The sequence below is a fragment of the Solea solea genome, chromosome 16 (genome assembly GCF_958295425.1).
Source record: "Solea solea chromosome 16, fSolSol10.1, whole genome shotgun sequence".
Classification (NCBI taxonomy): Eukaryota; Metazoa; Chordata; class Actinopteri; order Pleuronectiformes; family Soleidae; genus Solea; species Solea solea.
In genome coordinates, this window is record NC_081149.1 from 19,858,624 (window position 1) to 19,878,501 (window position 19,878).

Genomic DNA, 19,878 nt, shown 5'->3' on the forward strand with positions numbered 1-19,878 from the left:
ACGGCGCTGTCTATGATTCATGCATCTGTCATCCGCTTGATTTCATGATCTAATAAGATTTTGTCCTCTGTGGATGGAAATCCATTGCAGTCATTGTTATTCCAATAACACCACATCCACATAAAGCTTCTATACTCTTGTTCTATTTTTAGGGTAACTGAGCTGTAAGTTGTCTTCACTGTTTGCTGTTTTCTCACAGAGTGATTTCTACATATGGAGGGAAAAAAATGGAGCAGTTGTATCTGTGGCAGAGCTGTTTATATAACATCGGTTCAGTAGAGCAGTGCATTGCTGTGTGTGCTGTCTGTCTCTGTAGGAAGTTGCACTCTCTGCATCCATGAGGTAATTCCCCAACATACCTATAATTGTGAAGCATTCTGCGGGTATATCATATTTAAATTTTGTGTGATAATAACATTAACAAGTATAACAAATTGTCTGATGTCAAGGAATATTTTGATGTTTCTAGTGAGTAGTAGTAATAGTAGTTGTAGTTACATGAATGTTGCAATGTAGCCTACAGTACTTACCAAAGATGTGAGTCAGGGCTGTCACTCCAGAAATCAAGTTTGAAAAGACATAATGTTACACACCATTCCTTTTGAAGATACTTGTATATTCCCTCTGCCGGCTTACACACACAAACATGTTGCCATTATTTATATGACTCTTATTAGATGTGTTAACTCTCATGGGTGGAACTAACTGCCAACCCAATAGGTGAATCCACAGATTTGTTTGCTACTTTGCCATTGTTGAAAGAACCACAAATACTTTCACGTGCTGCTTCTCAGATGTGTTGGTCTTGTGATTGTCCAGCAGTTTATCCTAAACTTGTCCTTCATTGTTACAGCAAAACAACATAACATCACTGTTTTTCTGATTGATCAAGAGGGTATTCAAAGTGCATCTAAGCTGCACTCACGGTTTTCTCTGGTGGACACACAGTAATTACTTCAGAGAGTCTGATGCGCTTCAGCTAAAAAGCACTCGGATACTTACGGCACTCGGTTTCTATTTCAGTAATTCTAATAAAGTCCAAATAGGATTTGTTTACCACTTCTGATCATCTGACTGATGTTGTTGCTGCTTTGCAGTACTCGGTTGGGATGTTGTCACCATAACTCCAGATCACTGCAATTAACATGGTGACTACAATGTTTTCATAGCTGATTGAACTGTCAGCCTCAACTATGAAAATGAGACCAAGACCCCAAAGCTTTGGAGGCCCAGAAATACCATAAATGCATTTTTGTAGTTTGTGGTCAGTTGGAATCTGACCTCTAACGCTGGTGGTGACAGCGTTAAGCTCTGTGCCTGAACAAAACAGGATGAGCTGGAACTTCGAGCAAAGACATTCTGGATATTAGTAATTTGGATCGCGATATGTGTTGTGATGAAACCATAATTTGGCTGAGCATGTCAGTTGGAAATAAGTGTTGATACTGTGACAGTGACCACAAATGAAAACACAGAAAAGCTGTACAAGTTGTGAAACTCAAATGGCCAGAACACAGCAACTGAGTGAGTGGTCCATCAATGTGACCCAGGATGAGGAAGACTTGAACTCTGGGTAATGTTCAGGAAATGTGGTCTGGACATTATATGGAGTTTGCTGTGCACATATGAGAAACAGTCAGACATTTTTTTTGGATGAGATGTGTTCATAACAGCAGCGGAATCTCCTGAGGATCCAGATCAGTGGGTGGTGCTGAGCTTGAGCATGGAGGGAATCAGGATCCTCCATAGTTTATCCTGCTATATTCTCACTGGTAAATTAACCTGCAGATTAGATTAGAGAGAAGGCAAGACAAGTTCAGTGCATGTCTATAAGAGAATGTTTCCACATACCGCTGACCATCTCCAGTATTTGATCTTAATGTATCTTGGATGCGTTCACATCTGAACTTAGAGCTGTCCATTTGTGAATAGATGACCTGATAGGGGCGTTGACACCATGTCTGAGCAAACCCGTGATTACAAAGACGGTTCTGTAATTAGCAGAAGGCTAATATCAGGTTGTTGATGTGCTGTGGTTTGCTCACTGTTGCATTTCCATTTGTTTACTTATGGGGAGGTGAGACTGAGTTCACACCATCATCATCATCCTTAAAAAATGTGAAGACATGTAAATGTCAAAGCATACAGTGTGTTAACTATACACTATGTTAATTCACATGTTGGCAACACATGTTTCAAGTTTGACCTGCTTGTTTTTGCATGTGTGAGTGTATGAGGATGCGGTTTGAGCATGTAAAAGGATTTATCAGCACAGACATACCAGGATACCGTCGACATACCAGCACATTAATGTGTGTTCACACAAACTGTTTGGTTATTTAGCCTGTATTAGTGTGTGTGTGTGTGTGTGTGAGAGAGAAAGTGTGAAGGGAGACTGGCAACAAGGGCGGAACAACACAATGTTATCTAAATCACAAAATGCTAAATCCATATCGCAGTAACAGCAATTATTCATGAAGGTAGATTGTTTCATGCAAAACATTTGCATAAATGAAGACTCTTTAAAAAATGACCTGGCCCATGGCTCATTTGAAACAGATGCCAGCTTTTATTTATCTATTTATGTATGTATGTATGTATGTATGTATGTATGTATGTTTTTTATGTATTTATTTATTTATACTTCAGGCTGTGTGTGTGAATCTACTCTGAGTTGCGGCTTTCAGAAAGAGAGTAAGAGAGACTGGTGGTACCAGGCACTTGCACCCCAGAGAGAGACGGACGGAGGGAGGGAGGGAGAAATGGAGGAGGGGAGAGATGGACATAAACAGAGGCAGTAATGGGGGGGGGTTGTGTAGGAGACAGAGGGGCAGGCGAAAATGTAGAAGTACAATGGTATATCTACTCTAGCAAAATGACCAGTACAGCAACATCCTACTTTTAAACAATGTCCCAGCTGCTGATGGAATTTTTGGAAAATCTACATATGCTGCGTTTCCACAGGGTATATCTTGAAAGTTTAAAAGGAGCTTAACTGAACACAGCAGCGTCATGTTTAACATTTCATTTATTAGATGCCCCAACAAAACACTTTAGGCACCTTTTAGGCATTTGAATAAATCAGTAAATGTATGTCTAATGACATACTTCCAGGTTCTTAAATTCTTACATGTTAAAAATGGCAGAAAAAGATGTTTGATGTCACTTGCACTTGCTTTCTTACAACATTTATTTTATTCATACAGAAAATAGTTGGCAGAAAGCATGACAATTAATTTTTACAGAAAGTTCTAACATTTGAGAAGCGAGAACCAAAAATAATTTGTTAATTAACTAATATCGCCAGACCATCATTGGGCAACAGACTGGAGCAGGAGGTTGAGTTGGAGCAATGGCCTTCATTTTGAGCCAATGTGTGTCCACATTCCCTGATAATCTCACAGACTGACTGACTTGGATTTGACCTAGAGGAGCTTGCCAGCATACCTGCTCGTACTGTAATACACACTTACAGTTACACACTGCTTCAGCCTGTAGTGCCAGATGTGTGGTTTAAATCTCACACTCTGATGCCTGAAAGGTTCTGTACAGCGAAGTTGGATTAGAAACTCTGGCAAATTCCATAAAGAGTCGCTCGGCTGCTACAAATCAAGAGTGGAAAATTGCAAAAATTACAGATTTCGTGTAATTTTTTTCATTGTCAGCCTGAGTTGCTCTCATGCAATCTCTTTCAGCCTCTCGATCAAGTTTCTCACTTGTTCTTTCCTTTTCTCCTTCTTTTGCTCTCCCTGTGTTTATAAAAGCAGAGTCATATTACACCCTGAGAGTTTCTGCTTCGACCACAGACTGGGGCTCAGCAGAGGGAAGGGGACAATGTGGTGTGGAGTTTTATTGTGTGTGTGTGCATGTGTGTGTGTGTTGACAGAGATCATGTGGGGGTGGAGGGGCGATCTTGAGAAGTCTGTCTCCTGTCATGGAATGCATGTTGCGTTGCCCTGGGTTAACCCTCCCTCTGTGTGAGTTTGTGTGTGTGTGTGTGCGCGCAAGAGTGAGTAAGTGCTTTGTTGCTGAGTCTAGTCTTAATAAAGGGAGCTTTTGAATTGGTTTCCAAGACGACCAGTGCAGTTGCCTGGGATGAGAAGAAGTGCTTACAGACTGGAGGGTTTTAAAAGTCTGCAGCTCAGCACAGCAGAAACCAGAGGTTGAGGAGAAATGTGCCAGTTATCAGCTGAACAAAGGTTAAAAAAAAAAAAACAATCGCTTGCACTATCAGTTGATCACACACGTCTGACTGGTTTTGGGGTCAGTGAGGAAGCCCCTCTCTGAAAGAAGTATGTGCTGAATCGGAGCAAATCTGACCATGAATCTGTGGCATCATTGATCAAACGGCCAGAGCAACAAGCTAATATTTACATACAGAAAATAGAGAGCTTTGATCTGTTTGTGTTTGTGGGTGTGCTCCAGCTGTCAGCTCTCTGTCTGTGTGACATCCTGTTGGTCTCACACACACTTGGAGGTTAGCACAGCTACTCTTCTTAGGACCTTGCACCGACTTCCATTCATTTGGACAGCTTAAAAAAAGCATTATCCCTAACCTTAACCATAACCAGCTAATGCCAAACCTGAACCCTAACCTTAACCTAATCACAATTCACATCATAGCCCCAAACTCAACCAGTTCCTCAGAATTGAGGTTCTGTCTCATTGGGACCAGGTTTTGGTCTCCATAACGATTGCTGGTCCTGCCAAGGTCAGAGTTAATGCCAGAAACAAAAAGTACAGTCAAATATCACTGTTATAATAGTTTATTATTATTATTATTAATAATAATAATAATAATAATAATAATAATAATAATTAGTATTATTATTATTATTATTATTATTATTATTATTATTATTATTGTAATAATAATAATAATAATAATAATAATATTACTGTACTGTATACCTTCAGTCAGGCCAGAGTCTTACTCAGGTTGGCCTGGGCACTGTGTGTATGTGCCACATTTCCCACTTCCATGTTTAAACCGGTAAATAATAGAAGAAGCCAGTACCCTGTACACTTTTGTGTAGTTGTTGTTGTCAGTTATTTTGGAAGTTGATCAGTTTTATTACTGTTTTTTTTCTCAAGAGGGTTTTGAAAATTCAAGGTAAATTGTGCTGTCATTATGTGTCACGCTGTCTTGCAATGAAAGACAGACACATTTTCCTGCCTGTGACCTGAGTTGACTGTGACAGCTGCACCAGCTTAACGTGGAGGAATCTTGAATTGTTTATCCATCCTTGAAGTCAACAAAATTTTTGTGGTAAAAACAGTGAATTCCCCATGTAATTGTTGGTAACACTCATTTCCCATTTCAATTGGGCTGCAGCTCTGTCTTTTCCTGTCATTTCCCTGACAGGTTCCAGCTTTTCATTTTGTCACATTGATTTGCTGTGATCTTGCTGCTCACACTGTGGTTTACATCATAGATACATCACTTATTTGGGGACTACTGAAAAATGTCACATTATGTAACTTACATTTTCATCCACCCATATTTGCTTGGTTATGCATGAACCCCTATGTGGATGTTGTGACTATGTGGCCTTCGTTGACTACATTATGCTTAGATAGAACGTTATATTCTGTTGAATGGAATGGAATGTGGGTTCTGGTACACAGAAAAGCAAGTGTGGACCCTTATTGACTATGAATAGAACCCAAATCTGTACACAGCTCTCTGCAATAATAATGGGTGGAAGGTATGGAGAGATCTTGAATTTGTATGCAAGTATTTAATGGTATGGTTATGAGAAAATGTGTAGGATTCAACCTGTAACATTCATGTTTTTCACACTCTGCCCACTCTCCACATTTTGTCATCAAGTGTTTTTTTTAAACTGATGGACTGCATGCAAAACTGTTAAGTCCTCTAGTGTGCATTTCTTACTCTTCCTACCTTGTTTGTTTCATCTGTTACGTCTGTCACTCAGTCCCCTGGTAATAGCATGTTCTTAACTGATTTTTCTAAAGACTTGTTGGTCCTTTAAATCTGCCCATTTTCTATTTTCTTCTAAACACTAGCTCTTCACCTTCCTCTTCCATGCCAGGCTCCTCCCTCCGATTCACCCCTTATACATAGACACGGTTTCTGATAAATGGAAACAAACACTCACATGTCAGGAGGTTATGTGTCATTGTAATCCAGGAAATCAGACTTCAGGCGGTGATTTAAATTCTGGTTAAATTCAGACAAAGTTAGTTTTTAAAAGTAACTGGTTAAATGAATTAGTCAGCTAGGCTACAGATAAAGCATGTTTAGATTAAGAGTTAGATTCAAGCAACTTTATTGATATTTATTACTTGTCAAGGCATGAATCAAGAAACAGAAGTCAGGGAGGTACTCAAGCTATTAAAATAAATAAATAAATAATGGATAGATTTATGTTGGTGCACAAAAATAAAATAAACTGACATTCTAGTGATTAAAGGAGTGAACCGTTCTTCATTATGATGGCTTCTATCATGCTAATTTAGCTTTCTGACGGGTTATATATATATATTATTTTTTTGCATAATTACCCCCAAAAAAGTTTCCTTTATCAAAGTGGGAGGATTCTCAAGAGGAGGTGAAGTAATAATTATTTGGTATCATTACAGTTAAAGTTTATCCTGTGCTGTATAGTGATTTAGACAGTTATTCATCTTTGACTGTGGCGGGTGTGAGGGAGAGCGTGCGTCAGCTGAGTGGGACAGTCGTGAGGGGAGTGTGGGAGGTGGGAGAGGTACTCGCTGAGGCAGAGGATGCAAATGAGACCGGATTGTTTCTCAAGTGGGTGGGTGGAGTTGTTTGGCTTGTCTTGTTGTAGACTGCCTTTTGCCAGACGTCTGATGAGTCCGTAATGTGTGCATTGTTATGTGTACAGAGGAAATGGAGTTGAAGAAAGGTTTAGAATGTCAACTCTTAATCTCATTTTTTTTTTTTTTTTTACTTTTCTGGCCTTGTCTTTGGCCCAGATAGTCATATCCTCTTTCTTTGTATGGTGACTTGCACATTCATTCTTGGGTTTAGTGATCCATCAATCCTTCCTTCCTGTCCGTCCTTGTCTTCTATCTCATTCATAGTACGTGTGTGTGTGTTGTCTGTCTCTGTGTCCGCATGGAGGACAATGCCTTCTGTTTGTCGGTATTCAGACCGTGAAATCGCTTTATCCTGGCTAACGCTCTCTCTCTGCATCACCGGGCAATTGCACACTGTGTGTGTGTGTGTGTGTGTTTATGAGTTACTGTAGGCATCCAGTGTGTGCATTTCAGGTTTCTCTAGAGACCAGTGTGGCAGATCCTTGTTTCTATTCTACATGCAGGTTGATAAATGGTTAACGGATCAAATGAACTTGTGTGTCAGTCAATTTAATAGAGATTTAAATCTGCTGTGTTTCATTGTGAACTAATGAGGTCTTGAGTCATTGTTTCCGAGAAATTACCTGCCTTTAGTGGTTATGTATGTTTTTGGACTATGAAAGGAGCCTCTGATGTTCCTAGTGTTTTATCCTGAGATTTTCTTTCACCTGTAATTTCTGTTTTATTCAAATATGTTTTTAATCCATGTCTTGAATTTCAACATTTTATGTTGGATTATTTGAAATGGGAGTTTCATTAGCACTTGATGTTTATCAGAGGTGCAATCAGAACAACTAAGGTAGGGGCTTGAGCATTGTTGGTTGCTTTTTTGACTACTGTGTTCCTTAGTGAACTATCTCAACAAGTATTGTTTGCATTGTGGTGATACGTAGTATATAGATATACACAGAATTATTAATTCTGTGTATTAACACAGAATAATTCTGTGTTTATCAAAAAAACAGTTAGACATTTCTGCTCGTTGCAGTTTCCAATTATGCGGTGGGAGGAGGGAACAATGACTCATTTATTGTCTGTCCACTATATAGGACCTGTAGTATTGTTGACCAGTGAGCTGATCTCACACACACAGCGTACTAAAGACATGTACACACACACACACACATGCACATACACACACACACACACACACACACACACACACACACACACACACACCATACCATCATCACCGGGAATCCCTCCACCAGCTGTCCTCTGACATCAACACAACCAGGAAATGTGTGTGTGTCAGTGTGTGTCATCTTTTGACCATGCGCCTCATTTGGGTTTTATTTTTTTAAACCTTTTTACTTCCTCATACACAACGTATGTAATTCGTCTTCCCTCTTGTTCTGTGAATTAAACCTCTGCTTTGCCTTAGAGCTGACCGTCCTTGGACAGTCTAAAATCAGAACTAGCAGAATCCTGGTTCCTGTCAAAGGTACCACAGAGAGGCCAAGTGTCAAGGCTCTGACGGTCTTAAATAGTGAGATTTATTTTTTTTCCCACATGCTGACAGGATGCATTCTCGTTTTGCACGGCCAGTTTAAAGTTGATGGAGCTGCTGCTTATAGATTTGTGATGGCTGTGCTGTAGTGATTGTTATAGAGGCACAAAACATCACTGTTAATGTGTTTTCAGTCCCTGTGATCATTTTCACTCTGCTATAAATCTTTTGTTCACTTGCTGACAGGGTGGATATATATATACTGTATATATATATATATATATGTATATGTGTGTATCCCGTGTGTGTGTATGTATATACAGTATATTAAAAGGTCAGGCATTGAAGCTGACAGACCATGATGTTCATGCATAAGATTGACATGTAAAAAACACAAGAGCCACACGTCTGCAGGTGACAGGACATGAACAGAAGTGAACACTCAGCAGTTACACAGAGAGGCATATTAATGGAAGGTTGTAGTGTACAACTATTCCTCATGACGAAGGCACATTAGGGAGTTCAGTGGTGCAGAAACCATAAGTCATCTTTAACTATGTTCTCAACAAGTGGGCAAGTGCATATGTGCTGTACACGGAGAGCCCTACAATTAGAGCATTGGGTGACTTTGTCATAGTGAGCAGCATTTGGCTGCATTTCTTTCCTTCCACTTTTCCCCATAGAGGGAAGTACGACTGCAATATTATGCATCAATATTAAGCTGTACTGAGTGACCAATATCCAGTGTTTACAGTTTCACTTGGATGTCAATGGTCTCTTGCTGGATGAAAACACTCCCAATTCATTGAGCAAGCGCAAATCCTTCTCATTTTGTGTTACATGTTTTTGTAACACCTTTTCTTTCTCTTTGTGATGTGCCTACAGTTAACTTAAATTTCTGGAACAATGTTTTCTTGCAAGGCATTACATGATAGTGGTTAGCAACCAGTTTGCTTAGCTCTGTATAAATGTGTTAAATCAATATCTTGGATAAGTGACTAGTACTGGCTAAGTGGCTATGGTATCGGTTTTTATATGTCTCTTGTTAATTCAGTGCCTGTGTGTATTTGTCTCACATATGTCTTTTTCTCTCTGTCTGCCATTATCTGGACTTTGCGGGTCATGACCCATGAGTCAATGTTCCTCACACACCTCCATCTCCAGCTGTCTGAGGCATGCATTATTGCAGCAAATAAAACCCAGGGACAGGAAGTGACAACACTCAAAGACTGTTGGTGTAACACTTAGGGGATCGGGACAGGGAGGGATTTCATTCTTGGAGAGCGAGGTTAAAGTAAAAGTGTAGAATGGTGTCGAGGGAACATCACTGGCTTCACGATTTCCTGGCTGTCGTGCAGAGTGCAGGGACAAAGAGGGAAAACAGAGAAAAGGAGAAATGAAAATAACTGGATTTGAAATTTTTATTCTCCCTGCTGAGAATGTGAGGAATGTCCAAATCTGATAAAGTAAAATCAGGAACATAAACGAAAGAGGAAAGCATTCGTCTAGTTATGATATTTTCTAATATTTACATTATATTTTTTTTTCCACGGATAACAGAATAATGAAGATGAGGGTGGTAGGAATATAAAGAAGCATCTCTGCACACTGTATACAAATTCTCTCTCTTAGATTTCCTGCATTTTAACCCACATTCCAGCAGGCTTATGTAAACTGTGTGTGTGTGGGTCCCTGCTAGTGTCTGGGTGTGCGGTAATTCACGGTTTAGTCAAATTTAGCCTAGTTGTGTACTTGGCGTCACAGTTCTTGAGAGCAGTCTTTATTGTATCAGCTCAGCTTCATTTACGGGGCTAACAAAGGACGATCTCTGTGAAGATTGCTGCTGATTATACAGATTCACACTTGGAGAGCGGTGGTTCTGAGCATCTGCGTCATCTGGTGTTGGTAATTGCTAAGAGCTTTGTTATAGAGTTCTGATTCCTCCCCTGCTATTACAACTTAAGAGTATGTTTGTTCTGCTTTACAGCTCAGAATTACCACTTTTAACTGTGTTCATAGACTTGATCTCAGTCCTCCTAGGCAGCCACACGTTTTAATGCTACTTAAAGAGAAAATGTTTTGGCTAAAGTGTTGATGCTTAAGATATTCCTTTCTGCCTGCCAGTGTGTGTGTCTGTGGTAAACTGTCGATGATGCTGAGCTGTCACTAGTGTGTGTCAACACCGTCTTAACATTTTATTACATGGTATGTGTGTCTGGAGGAGACATTAAAATACAGTTGGTGTAGACTAGTGCTTTCTGTGTCTGGTCCCTGTGAAGTCCATGAGCTTCCTCACAGTCAGACATGACCTTTGGTCTGTACTTTTTACCCTATTTCCACCATTCCATATCTGTGTAGATTCTCATTCACCCTCTCATCCAAGAGGCTTTGTCCTACCTAAAATGCATGTGTGAAAATCATAGTGGGAGTCTAAAGTGCTTATCTTGGCAACACTGGCACTGCACTTGACACATAGTGTCAAGTAAAATAGTGGACTGCAGCTTTGAGAATTGTGAGCTCAGGAATTGCGCACAAAAAAGAATAAGGTTTTAGGGGATGTGTTTGAAATAAAGTATTGTAATCAGGAATTATCATTAAACTCATGAACAAGAAAGTCTTAACGTTAACAACTGTAAACGGCCTTTTTGAATTCAAAAATGATTTATTCTTCCCCAAAGGGCGCATCCACATACAAGTCTTACATTACTGGATTACAAAAACACAACAAGAATAAACAGATTTAAAAACACATGTCATCAAAATATGTCCATTGATAAGGTGTAATTACCAATGAAGTGACTATTTTTACTTATGGCTTCCAGAATAAAAATTATGTTGAGTATTGCTAATTTATAAGTTAACCATTTGTGCCAAGGTATCTGTATATGTACATGTTTTGCTTAACTATGGATTGTTATACGTTTAAAACTTTGATAAAATAGTTAATTGAGAACACAACAGAAGCACATTTCATGCACTATACCCCACATCCTGCTGGTTGATGGGGCTGTAGGTTTTCTGTACATTTCCTTGACGGAATCCTCGCAGTTATGGAGCCCCTGGTGTGGAGTTCACTGGACTACACAGAGACACCGCTACAGTTACACAGATTCACTTCCTGCCTGGACAGGTGAGCTGCACATCCACTGCCGTTAATGTGTATTGTAAGTCTCTTATAAACTGGAACTGAAACTGATGTTGGATGATAATGTTTGACTTGACCGGTCGTAGGGTCGTCTGCTGTCACTGCTGGATGATAACACGATTCACCTGTGGGAGCTGGTGCCAGGGACTCCCAGAGAAGTGGGAGGAGTTAAGAAAGAAGTTGGGGTCTCTCTCCAAGAAGTGGACAACTACAGCCTCCCTGGCAGACCTGGCATTGAGAGCTGCAGGTATATTAGAGTCTGTTAAATGTTCTATAGATATTATTAAATTTTGAGGCTGGGGGGGGGGGGGTTCTATGAGGCTGTATCACTGTGCCACCTCATTCAAATTATACATGTATATAATTCAGATGTCACTGTAACTTCTTTCTCTTCCCAGTGTCACTCGGGTGACTGTCCTCCTCTTGCGGAGGTCGTGTGATCTGCTCTGCATTGGAACAGAGGGAGGGGGCGTGTACTTCCTGCAGTTGCCCCACCTCTTGCTGAAAGATGACCACACACTGCTTCAGGATCACATCACACAGAGGTGAGTCTGTCACATTAATGCATTAATGACTAAACTAAAACCAAACTAAACTTAATGGATAGATCAAAAAGTTTAAATGAAATTATTTTTTTGGAAGTTTATTAAATTGAGAAGTATTCAGTGTTTAGCTCACATAATTATTCATTAGTAATCCTCCCTTTCTCTGCTGAAAACTCTCTTCCTCTTTTGTCTTTATCCAACTCACAGTATGTCTTTCCTGAAAACACTCTTGTTTCCTCCACTCAGCTCCAGCTGAGCAGGTCAGATGCATGCATGTGGAGACGAGTTTCCTCGTTGACCCCAAAAACAGCAGGGCAGGTCAGGGTCATGTGGTTCAGGGACCTTGATAAAACAGTACACTGTACACCATTATTGGAGAGGAGGAAAGGGAGTGAGAGACAACACATGCCGTAAATTCAAAGAACAATATTTTTAGTCCTAGTTTGATACGAACAAGTTTTATGGATGTGATGTATGAAGTAAAACTGTTGTGTTGACTCTCTGACAAAAAGGGGGATGTCACATACTACATCATGATAAAATGTGACTATTTTTGCTGTCAGTCAGTTTTAATCAATCTGCTCCCACACTATCCCCATGAAGCGAGTTAATGAGTTAAACATGAAAAAAATAACGCTATATTTTTCCTTATTAGAATCCTAATTATACATAAATATTTAATATGACAAATAAGTTTCCAGGAGGTTAAAACCTCACACAATAGGCTGTGTGATCTGGTGAAACACTGCAAACTCACACAATGTGGTGAAGGACACACACTGTAAAATGCCGAAACACTAGAAAACCACATAAACAAAAGAGAAAACGGTGGTTTTAAATAGACCAACATCTACAGGGTAAGAGAGAGCACTGTCAAGTGTTGATCTTCTTCAGCCCCCAATGTTCATACACTCCTGGGGAGCCATGCATGAAAGTTCAGCAGACCGAACTGAAGAAAAACATTGTGGTGTTAGTGCACAGACGTGTATCCCAAGGATTAACTGGCAATGTGCACTTATCATGGAAACATAGTGTGCCCAAACTCATTTGAAACCGTGCATTATTCAGTGTTTAATTTCATTTTGTTTTATTTATAGATATGCTACATTTTATATTTTTTCATTTTTAATGCTTTTTGCATTCTTCACAACATTCCTGTGTTGATACTTTGGCAGAGCATCATAGTGCCTCTGTTGTGTTTCCTTTTTTCTGCTGTGACTGTCTGACTGTTTAGCCGAACCCCTCATTAACTAGACTTGTTTAGGGAAATGGGCAGAACTGAGGCTTAACGAGAGCCCTGATAAGGTTTTGTGTGTGTGTTCACGTGTTCGCAGAGGAGGGGAGTTTTTAGACAGTGGGCCTTTGTACCGGCGGCCAAACTGTGGTGTTCCGGCTGGGGAAGAGTTTCAGCTGTTTCTCCAATGAAAACTCAAACACACACACGCACACACACACACACACACACACACACACATGGGCTCATCACCGGGCCTCTGTAGCTGGATGCTGGAGTCCCTGAAAATACTTGTGAACGCAGAGACGGAGACATTGAAATGCTTTGTTGCAAGTGTTTCTGCCCCTGTGATTTTTCAGTGAACCCCACCACCATTTTCTGTGTGTGTTTTCACTCATCCACAACTAAGAATCCATAAAGCTCTCCAATCCTTTTCCCCCCCTTTCCTCCTTTCCTCCTTTTGTTGTTTGCTTCATGTGATTCAGTCTCTGTCTTCTCCCTGTCCGTCTCTGAGGGAATCCTCTGACATCTTGAGGGTGTGTCCTGTTCTACATTCCTCTGCTGTCTCCGAGGAATGTTTACTTCACAAGCTCCAGCAACTCAGCTCCAGCTTGGTGCTGATTTGACTAGTATTAGTTGTTGTTATTGGAGCAGCCTGCTGCAGATGTTTTGTGCTCTCTTTTGATTAAATTCTACTAGTTGTAACCCTTTCTAGATTATTCTATGTTATTTGCTTGCAAAGTTTTTTTTTTTTGTAGTTATTAATATGCATAATATACATCAATATTATACAATTCTATCACTAAGGCAGGGTTTGTGAGAATGCAGTATTAATAAAGTAATCATTTAGCCCTTCACAAACGCAAGTGTTTGTTTAGGTGCATGCTGTTGTAACCTGTCACATACAGAATTGCAGTGATTATTTAATTTTTTTGTATTTTCCTCTGCAGCCTGCCAGACGACTACAGATGTGGGAAATCTTTAGGGCCTGTGGAATCTCTTCAGGAACATCCTCAGCAGCCAGGGAAGATTCTGATCGGCTACAGTCGAGGGCTGGTGGTCCTGTGGGACCTGAACACTCGCCATGCTGACCAGCTCTTCCTGGGAAAGCAGGTACGTGGTTTGGTTCAGAGTTAAGTTGTGTGCACACTCGGGGTGGGTGATATGGCCAAAAAATGAAAGCTCAATTTTTTGGGGGGGATTTTGATGATAAATATAAAGAGTCAATATCCTTTAATTTTTTGACACAATATTTCAGGAAAACAATAGTTATTTTCTTAAACGTAAGCATTCATGTTTAAATTCAAAGACTTATAACTGAACTACAGTGTAGAAACATTGAATGTTGAAAGGCCATGTGATTACGTAGGCCCACTAGTGGTCATGTGACACTGAGTCTTGCTCACTTCAGCAGCAAGGAGGGTTTCTGCTGCTGAGTTTTATTGGACCATTGGTTTTTGCAAAATCATTTAAATACTTTTGCATGTCTTTAAAACAACAATCACGATATTATCTTAGAGTAGACGATATATCTTGCCCACCTCTTGTGGACACTGATGTACTTTATTTTCAGTGAACTACATTGAGTAACATTGCCTCAGGTCTCAGCCAGTTACAACGGTGACTCAGTCATTTATATGCATTAGCTCCAATTCCACTTCCATACTACCTGGTCTAATGGCTCTCCATATACTTGTGTGTGAATTCCTCTGCAGCAGTTGGAGAGCCTTGTGTGGGAACGCTCCGGAAAGTTGTTTGTCAGCTCCCATAACGACGGGGGCTACTCTGTGTGGCCTGTTACCAGTGGCAACACCTACAACCACCAGCCAGTGTCCTCCAGCATCCCATATGGTGAGAAATGCACACACACGCACATACATAAACGCATACTCTATAACGTTTGTGTTTCCCAGATTATATATCGGTTTAAAGCCTGCTTGAACATATTGTCATCCTAGTCTGTTAGACGTGGTGGTTTTGCACAAAAGATGAATGTTCAGTGTTTGACAATGGCAGCATGAGCTCTGGCTGGTGATTTATTGCGACTCATAGTGGCTTGCTGTTAGGGTGAGAGTTAGGGTCTTTCATTATGGGAGGTCTATGTTCAGTCAAGTTTTTTTTTTTTAGTGGATAAACACCGGTGGTGCATGTTGACTTTAACGGCTCGCAGTCAAACAACAACAATACAGTTTCCACATACATTCACACCTGTCACGTGTATAATAATATGTGTAGTACCAGATCATTAATGGGACAGAATGCTGTTCTGTATATGGAGGAGAATAAAAGGTTAAATTGTATTAGCTTTAACCAGTCCAGTGCAGCTTGTTTTGCTTGTTCTGGTAGCACACCATTGATCCACACAGAGATGATCTTTCTAAATATTTTCTGAAAGTTAAAGCTCTAAATGCTTCCGCTTATGCTAACTAGTATGTTTTTTCCTCTTGCCTCTTTTTGTTATAATCTCTGAATGCTTATAAGTATGATTTCTCTCTTCATATTTTCTCTCCTAGGTCCATTTCCCTGCAAGGCCATCAGTAAGATCCTGTGGAGGACAACACAGATGGGGTGAGATGTATTTTTCACTTATGAGGGTAGTTGTTCGTCTCCCTTATTTATAAACTTCAAATGAAAGAAAAGGAAAACTAAAATTGCAATTGCTCATATTGCCTTGCTGTGTTGACTCAGAAATGAACCTGAAATTCAGCTTTCAAACTTCTCTGTGTGCTTCGCTCCAGTTCTCCCGTGCTGTTATACAGTGGAGGGATGCCCAGAGCCAGCTACGGTGACCGCCACTGTCTGACCATTCAGCAGGACAAGGACCATGTCACTCTCGACTTCACATCCCGAGTCATTGACTTCTTTACTGTCCACTGCACGGAGCAGGAGAAAGGTTAGTATACTTAAGTTATTTGCTGCATTTACTTTTTCAGAAAGATCAACCCACAATCTGTCTTCTCTCACTCATTCTCACAGAGTTCGATGACCCCTCGGCATTGGTTGTGCTACTAGAGGAGGAACTGGTCGTGGTTGACCTCCAGACCCCGGGGTGGCCCACTCTGCCCACTCCTTACTTGGCCCCACTCCACTCTTCAGCCATCACCTGCTCCTGCCACATCTCCAGTGTCCCTCCTAAACTGTGGGAGAGGGTGGTCAGTGCTGGCAAAGCACAGCAGGGCTGCCAACGTACAAACAAAGTGAGCAGCACACATGAAACACTATAAAATTAGTTACACTGTTGTCTTTCTTTATCTTTACACCAAAATTGAGTCTTTAAATATTGCATTAAAACTTTAAGTTTTTGAAGGTAGAAAGGTAGAAGTGAATTTGGGAAATAGACAGAATTTCAGTGAATAAGAGAGGGCCTTTAGTGGTAACGCATCACCAAAAACTTATCCCTTTGTGTTTAGAAAAGAAGTTTGTTGGTGACATCATCAGCTTTTGATTTCAGTTACTGAATTGCTCTAGTTGTTGGCTTAAATCCCTGAGTGAATTGGTTTATTCATGTTAGTAGGAATATTCAATTACAGGAAATCCAAGATGCATGTAAGCAACTTAACCTGAGAACACCTTAAATAGAGTAGGTTTAATAGCCAATCTGTTCATGCTCTAATGTAGCTATCAGCACCAGTCAAGAACAAAATAAGTGAAGTGAAACCGATCCATGTGATCCAATGATACAATGTTATTACTCATGTTGCTTGTTCATCTTAGCTTACAGTCTGGCAGCTCCACAAATACAAGAGAGTGTGACCAATCATCCTGCTGCTGTTGTGTGAACTGTGAGAGCAGGTGTAGGCAGTTAAAGGCTTTGCCGCTCAGATAAGCCGTTTGATCAGCAGTGGATTATACAAACACACAGCTGATGTGCTTGTAAATCCTGGCTGCCTGTGTCTTCTGTGCAGGGTCAAATCAGCGAGACTGCTGTTGGCTCTGTGGAAGTCAACAGACACACTGTCAGTTCGGGGGCTTTTTTTTTTTAATTTTTACATGTTTATTCATCTGGGCATGGCTGTGTCTAATGTCCAGGCTTGGCACTAGGACTTAAGGAGTAACTGCATGTTTTTTTTCCTTTTCCATGCAATACAAATAATTGGTGTAACCATACTGTAGCATCAGAAAGGCTAAATATTCAACTAGACTATAAACAAAAGTCTCACAATACTAATTAAGTCTATTAACTCTTATAGCAGTGTTTATAGGTCATGTATCACCCAGTGACATTCTGCGCTGCAAAAAACTTAGCCGTTTGTTAGGATTCAAACTTCTTGCCCGTGGACACCTCTTTGCTGGTGCTGTATACACACACATGCTCCATCAGTCAGATCTGATAGTTTTGCTTGACAGGAACTGTTTTCAGATTAAGGACTCTACATATAAATAATGTTGCATTGTTTCTGCAACAACAAACACAATTTAAACTTGCGCACTGCAGCTTTAAGTAAAAAAAAAAAAAAAAAAAGAACCTCAAAAGAACATAGAACCAGCAAAGTTTGAATTTATAAACTATTCTCTCTCCCTGAAAACAGAGTTAGTACAATAAGTTTTAGGTTTTAACATTTTTTAACAGCAGTCAGGTAAACAAAGTGACATGTTCGGTTAGTCTGTCTCCTCTATATCCTGTTTCAGTAGAACATCTTTCCTTGTTGTTCTTGATATTTAGATGGGTAAAGCTTAAAATGAAAAGTATATTTTGAGCTGGGTTCCTGGTAAAAATGAAAGGCTCAGGCTGTTGAGATCAAAATTTTGATTTATTTTCTCTTCTTCGCAGCTTTTTTTTTTGAAATTCTTCTCTAATCTTTGTTTGTGCAGATTTGGCCCATATGTGGAGGGAAAAACCTGGCTCCTCCACCCAAACACCAAGAGCTGCTGCTGACAGGGTATTTAAACATACACACACTCATGTACACATATAAACACAGATGACATCCACACTGCAGGTGCATCCAGTTTTCTTTCTTTTATTTCTTGGCACAAATAGGATACTTTCTAGTAATTGAAGTGACTCAAAGCTGCATGGAGATGTTTCTAAACTGAACCACATGTAAATGCTGGGTAACTCTAGATCTTTATGTGATATGTACTTAAACCTGAACTTGTTATCATCACCTTAACAATAAAAAAGCCTGTCACAACTGGCAGCAGTTGTTTACTACAGCTGTTGGGCTAATTTAGTCCAGTGAGAAACAACCACATAAAGTAAGAAGAGAAAAACAGCTGGATGGGCTGAAGTTTTAGTGAAAAAAATAAATTGCCAAGCTCTTGTATTTATGATGGAGTTGGACAACTCTGTGAAGTCTTCAACACATCCCAAAACTTCTCAGTGAGATTAAGGCCTGGTCTCCGGAGTCTTCCCTAATTTGAGCCCTATGATTCCCGACGTTATCATCTTAGAATTGTGCCTGTAAACACCTGCTCATTCAGTATAATTAGGTAGTGAGCTGATCTAATTATCTGGGCATATAACGTTGCTGAACCAGTTGAGGCAACTCCGAATTACAACACTGCCACCTCAGGCTTGTACAGAAGGCATTTAACCAAATATTAGGAGTATGTGACTTCTCACTGGCAGCGTGTAGCGTAGTAGTACAGATGGTCATGATTCTAACAGGTTAAAATGCTAAACATGGAGAGTATATCATATCTGTTGAACAACGGCACATAAGAAACATCATTGTCACTGGGAGAATGTTGCATGAAAGCTCTCCTGCTTATATACAGACTAGAGAGCCTTATAACTTATAAGGCTATACTAAGTTTGTTCTCAGAAGTTTAAAATAACTCACCAATTTGACAACGGTTGTTTCATCAAGTTGAGAGATAATTTTTAAAATGTGAAACAAAGTACACACAAAATGCAATTCTGAGAGACAAACTATGACTTGTTGTTCAATAAATGTTATTTTTCAAGTTTTCATTGTTTAACTCTTATATTTTATCAGATGTGGTGAAAAAATTGGTCAAACAATTGGCATCATATATCTGTCAGCCACTACACTGGTTTCTAAAGATTAGCATCTGTATCGGACAATATCCAGCCACAACGTTGCTGTAGACTTGGTTTTATTTATGTTTTGTTTTGCAACTTCATACACATACGCAACCTACTAATTCATAAGTGATGCAGCACTAAAATGCCTTGTCTTGCCTTTAAATGATTATTGTATTTTTGTGTTAATATTTCTTTTAATCGCCGGTGTTTACAGACACGAGGACGGGACTGTTCGCTTCTGGGATGCGTCAGGTGTTGCTCTTACTCCACTGTACAAACTCGGCACAGCCAACGTCTTTCACACCGACTGTGACCCTTGTGATGACCCTCATGACCCAGGCAATGACCCCGACATGCAGCAGGAAGAGGAATGGCCTCCCTTCAGGAAGGTGAGAACTAAGGAGCTGTGGATGCGAAGAGGCTAAAGGAGGCAAAGATACAAGGGTTAAACCCTCTGCTTAGATCAGGTGGGAGGTTGTGTTTTACTGGCTGTGGGATATAAAATGTGTTTTATACACACACTCCGGTCCAGTAATGCTACATCCGTGGCCTAATTTTCCCATCTGGTTCCTCTCATGTTTTTGGTTTTCAGACAGACCCACCCCATTGTTCCTCTTATTAAAACTTGTCTCTGAAAGAACCGCAGTCAGATCCTGTTTAAAGGGT

General features: G+C 40.1%; 1 protein-coding gene across 1 annotated transcript in view; it reads left to right on the forward strand.

Annotated features, from left to right (window-relative positions):
• Positions 1-19,878, forward strand: part of llgl1 (LLGL scribble cell polarity complex component 1) — a 36,208-nt gene that overhangs the window by 5,270 nt on the left and 11,060 nt on the right. The window contains exons 3-12 of the mRNA XM_058653480.1: positions 11,345-11,426; positions 11,528-11,688; positions 11,840-11,986; positions 14,171-14,333; positions 14,936-15,071; positions 15,734-15,788; positions 15,959-16,113; positions 16,197-16,417; positions 18,033-18,100; positions 19,427-19,601. Of these exons, the coding sequence (XP_058509463.1) occupies positions 11,345-11,426; positions 11,528-11,688; positions 11,840-11,986; positions 14,171-14,333; positions 14,936-15,071; positions 15,734-15,788; positions 15,959-16,113; positions 16,197-16,417; positions 18,033-18,100; positions 19,427-19,601 (1,363 nt within the window). The remainder of the gene's footprint in view (positions 1-11,344; positions 11,427-11,527; positions 11,689-11,839; positions 11,987-14,170; positions 14,334-14,935; positions 15,072-15,733; positions 15,789-15,958; positions 16,114-16,196; positions 16,418-18,032; positions 18,101-19,426; positions 19,602-19,878) is intronic.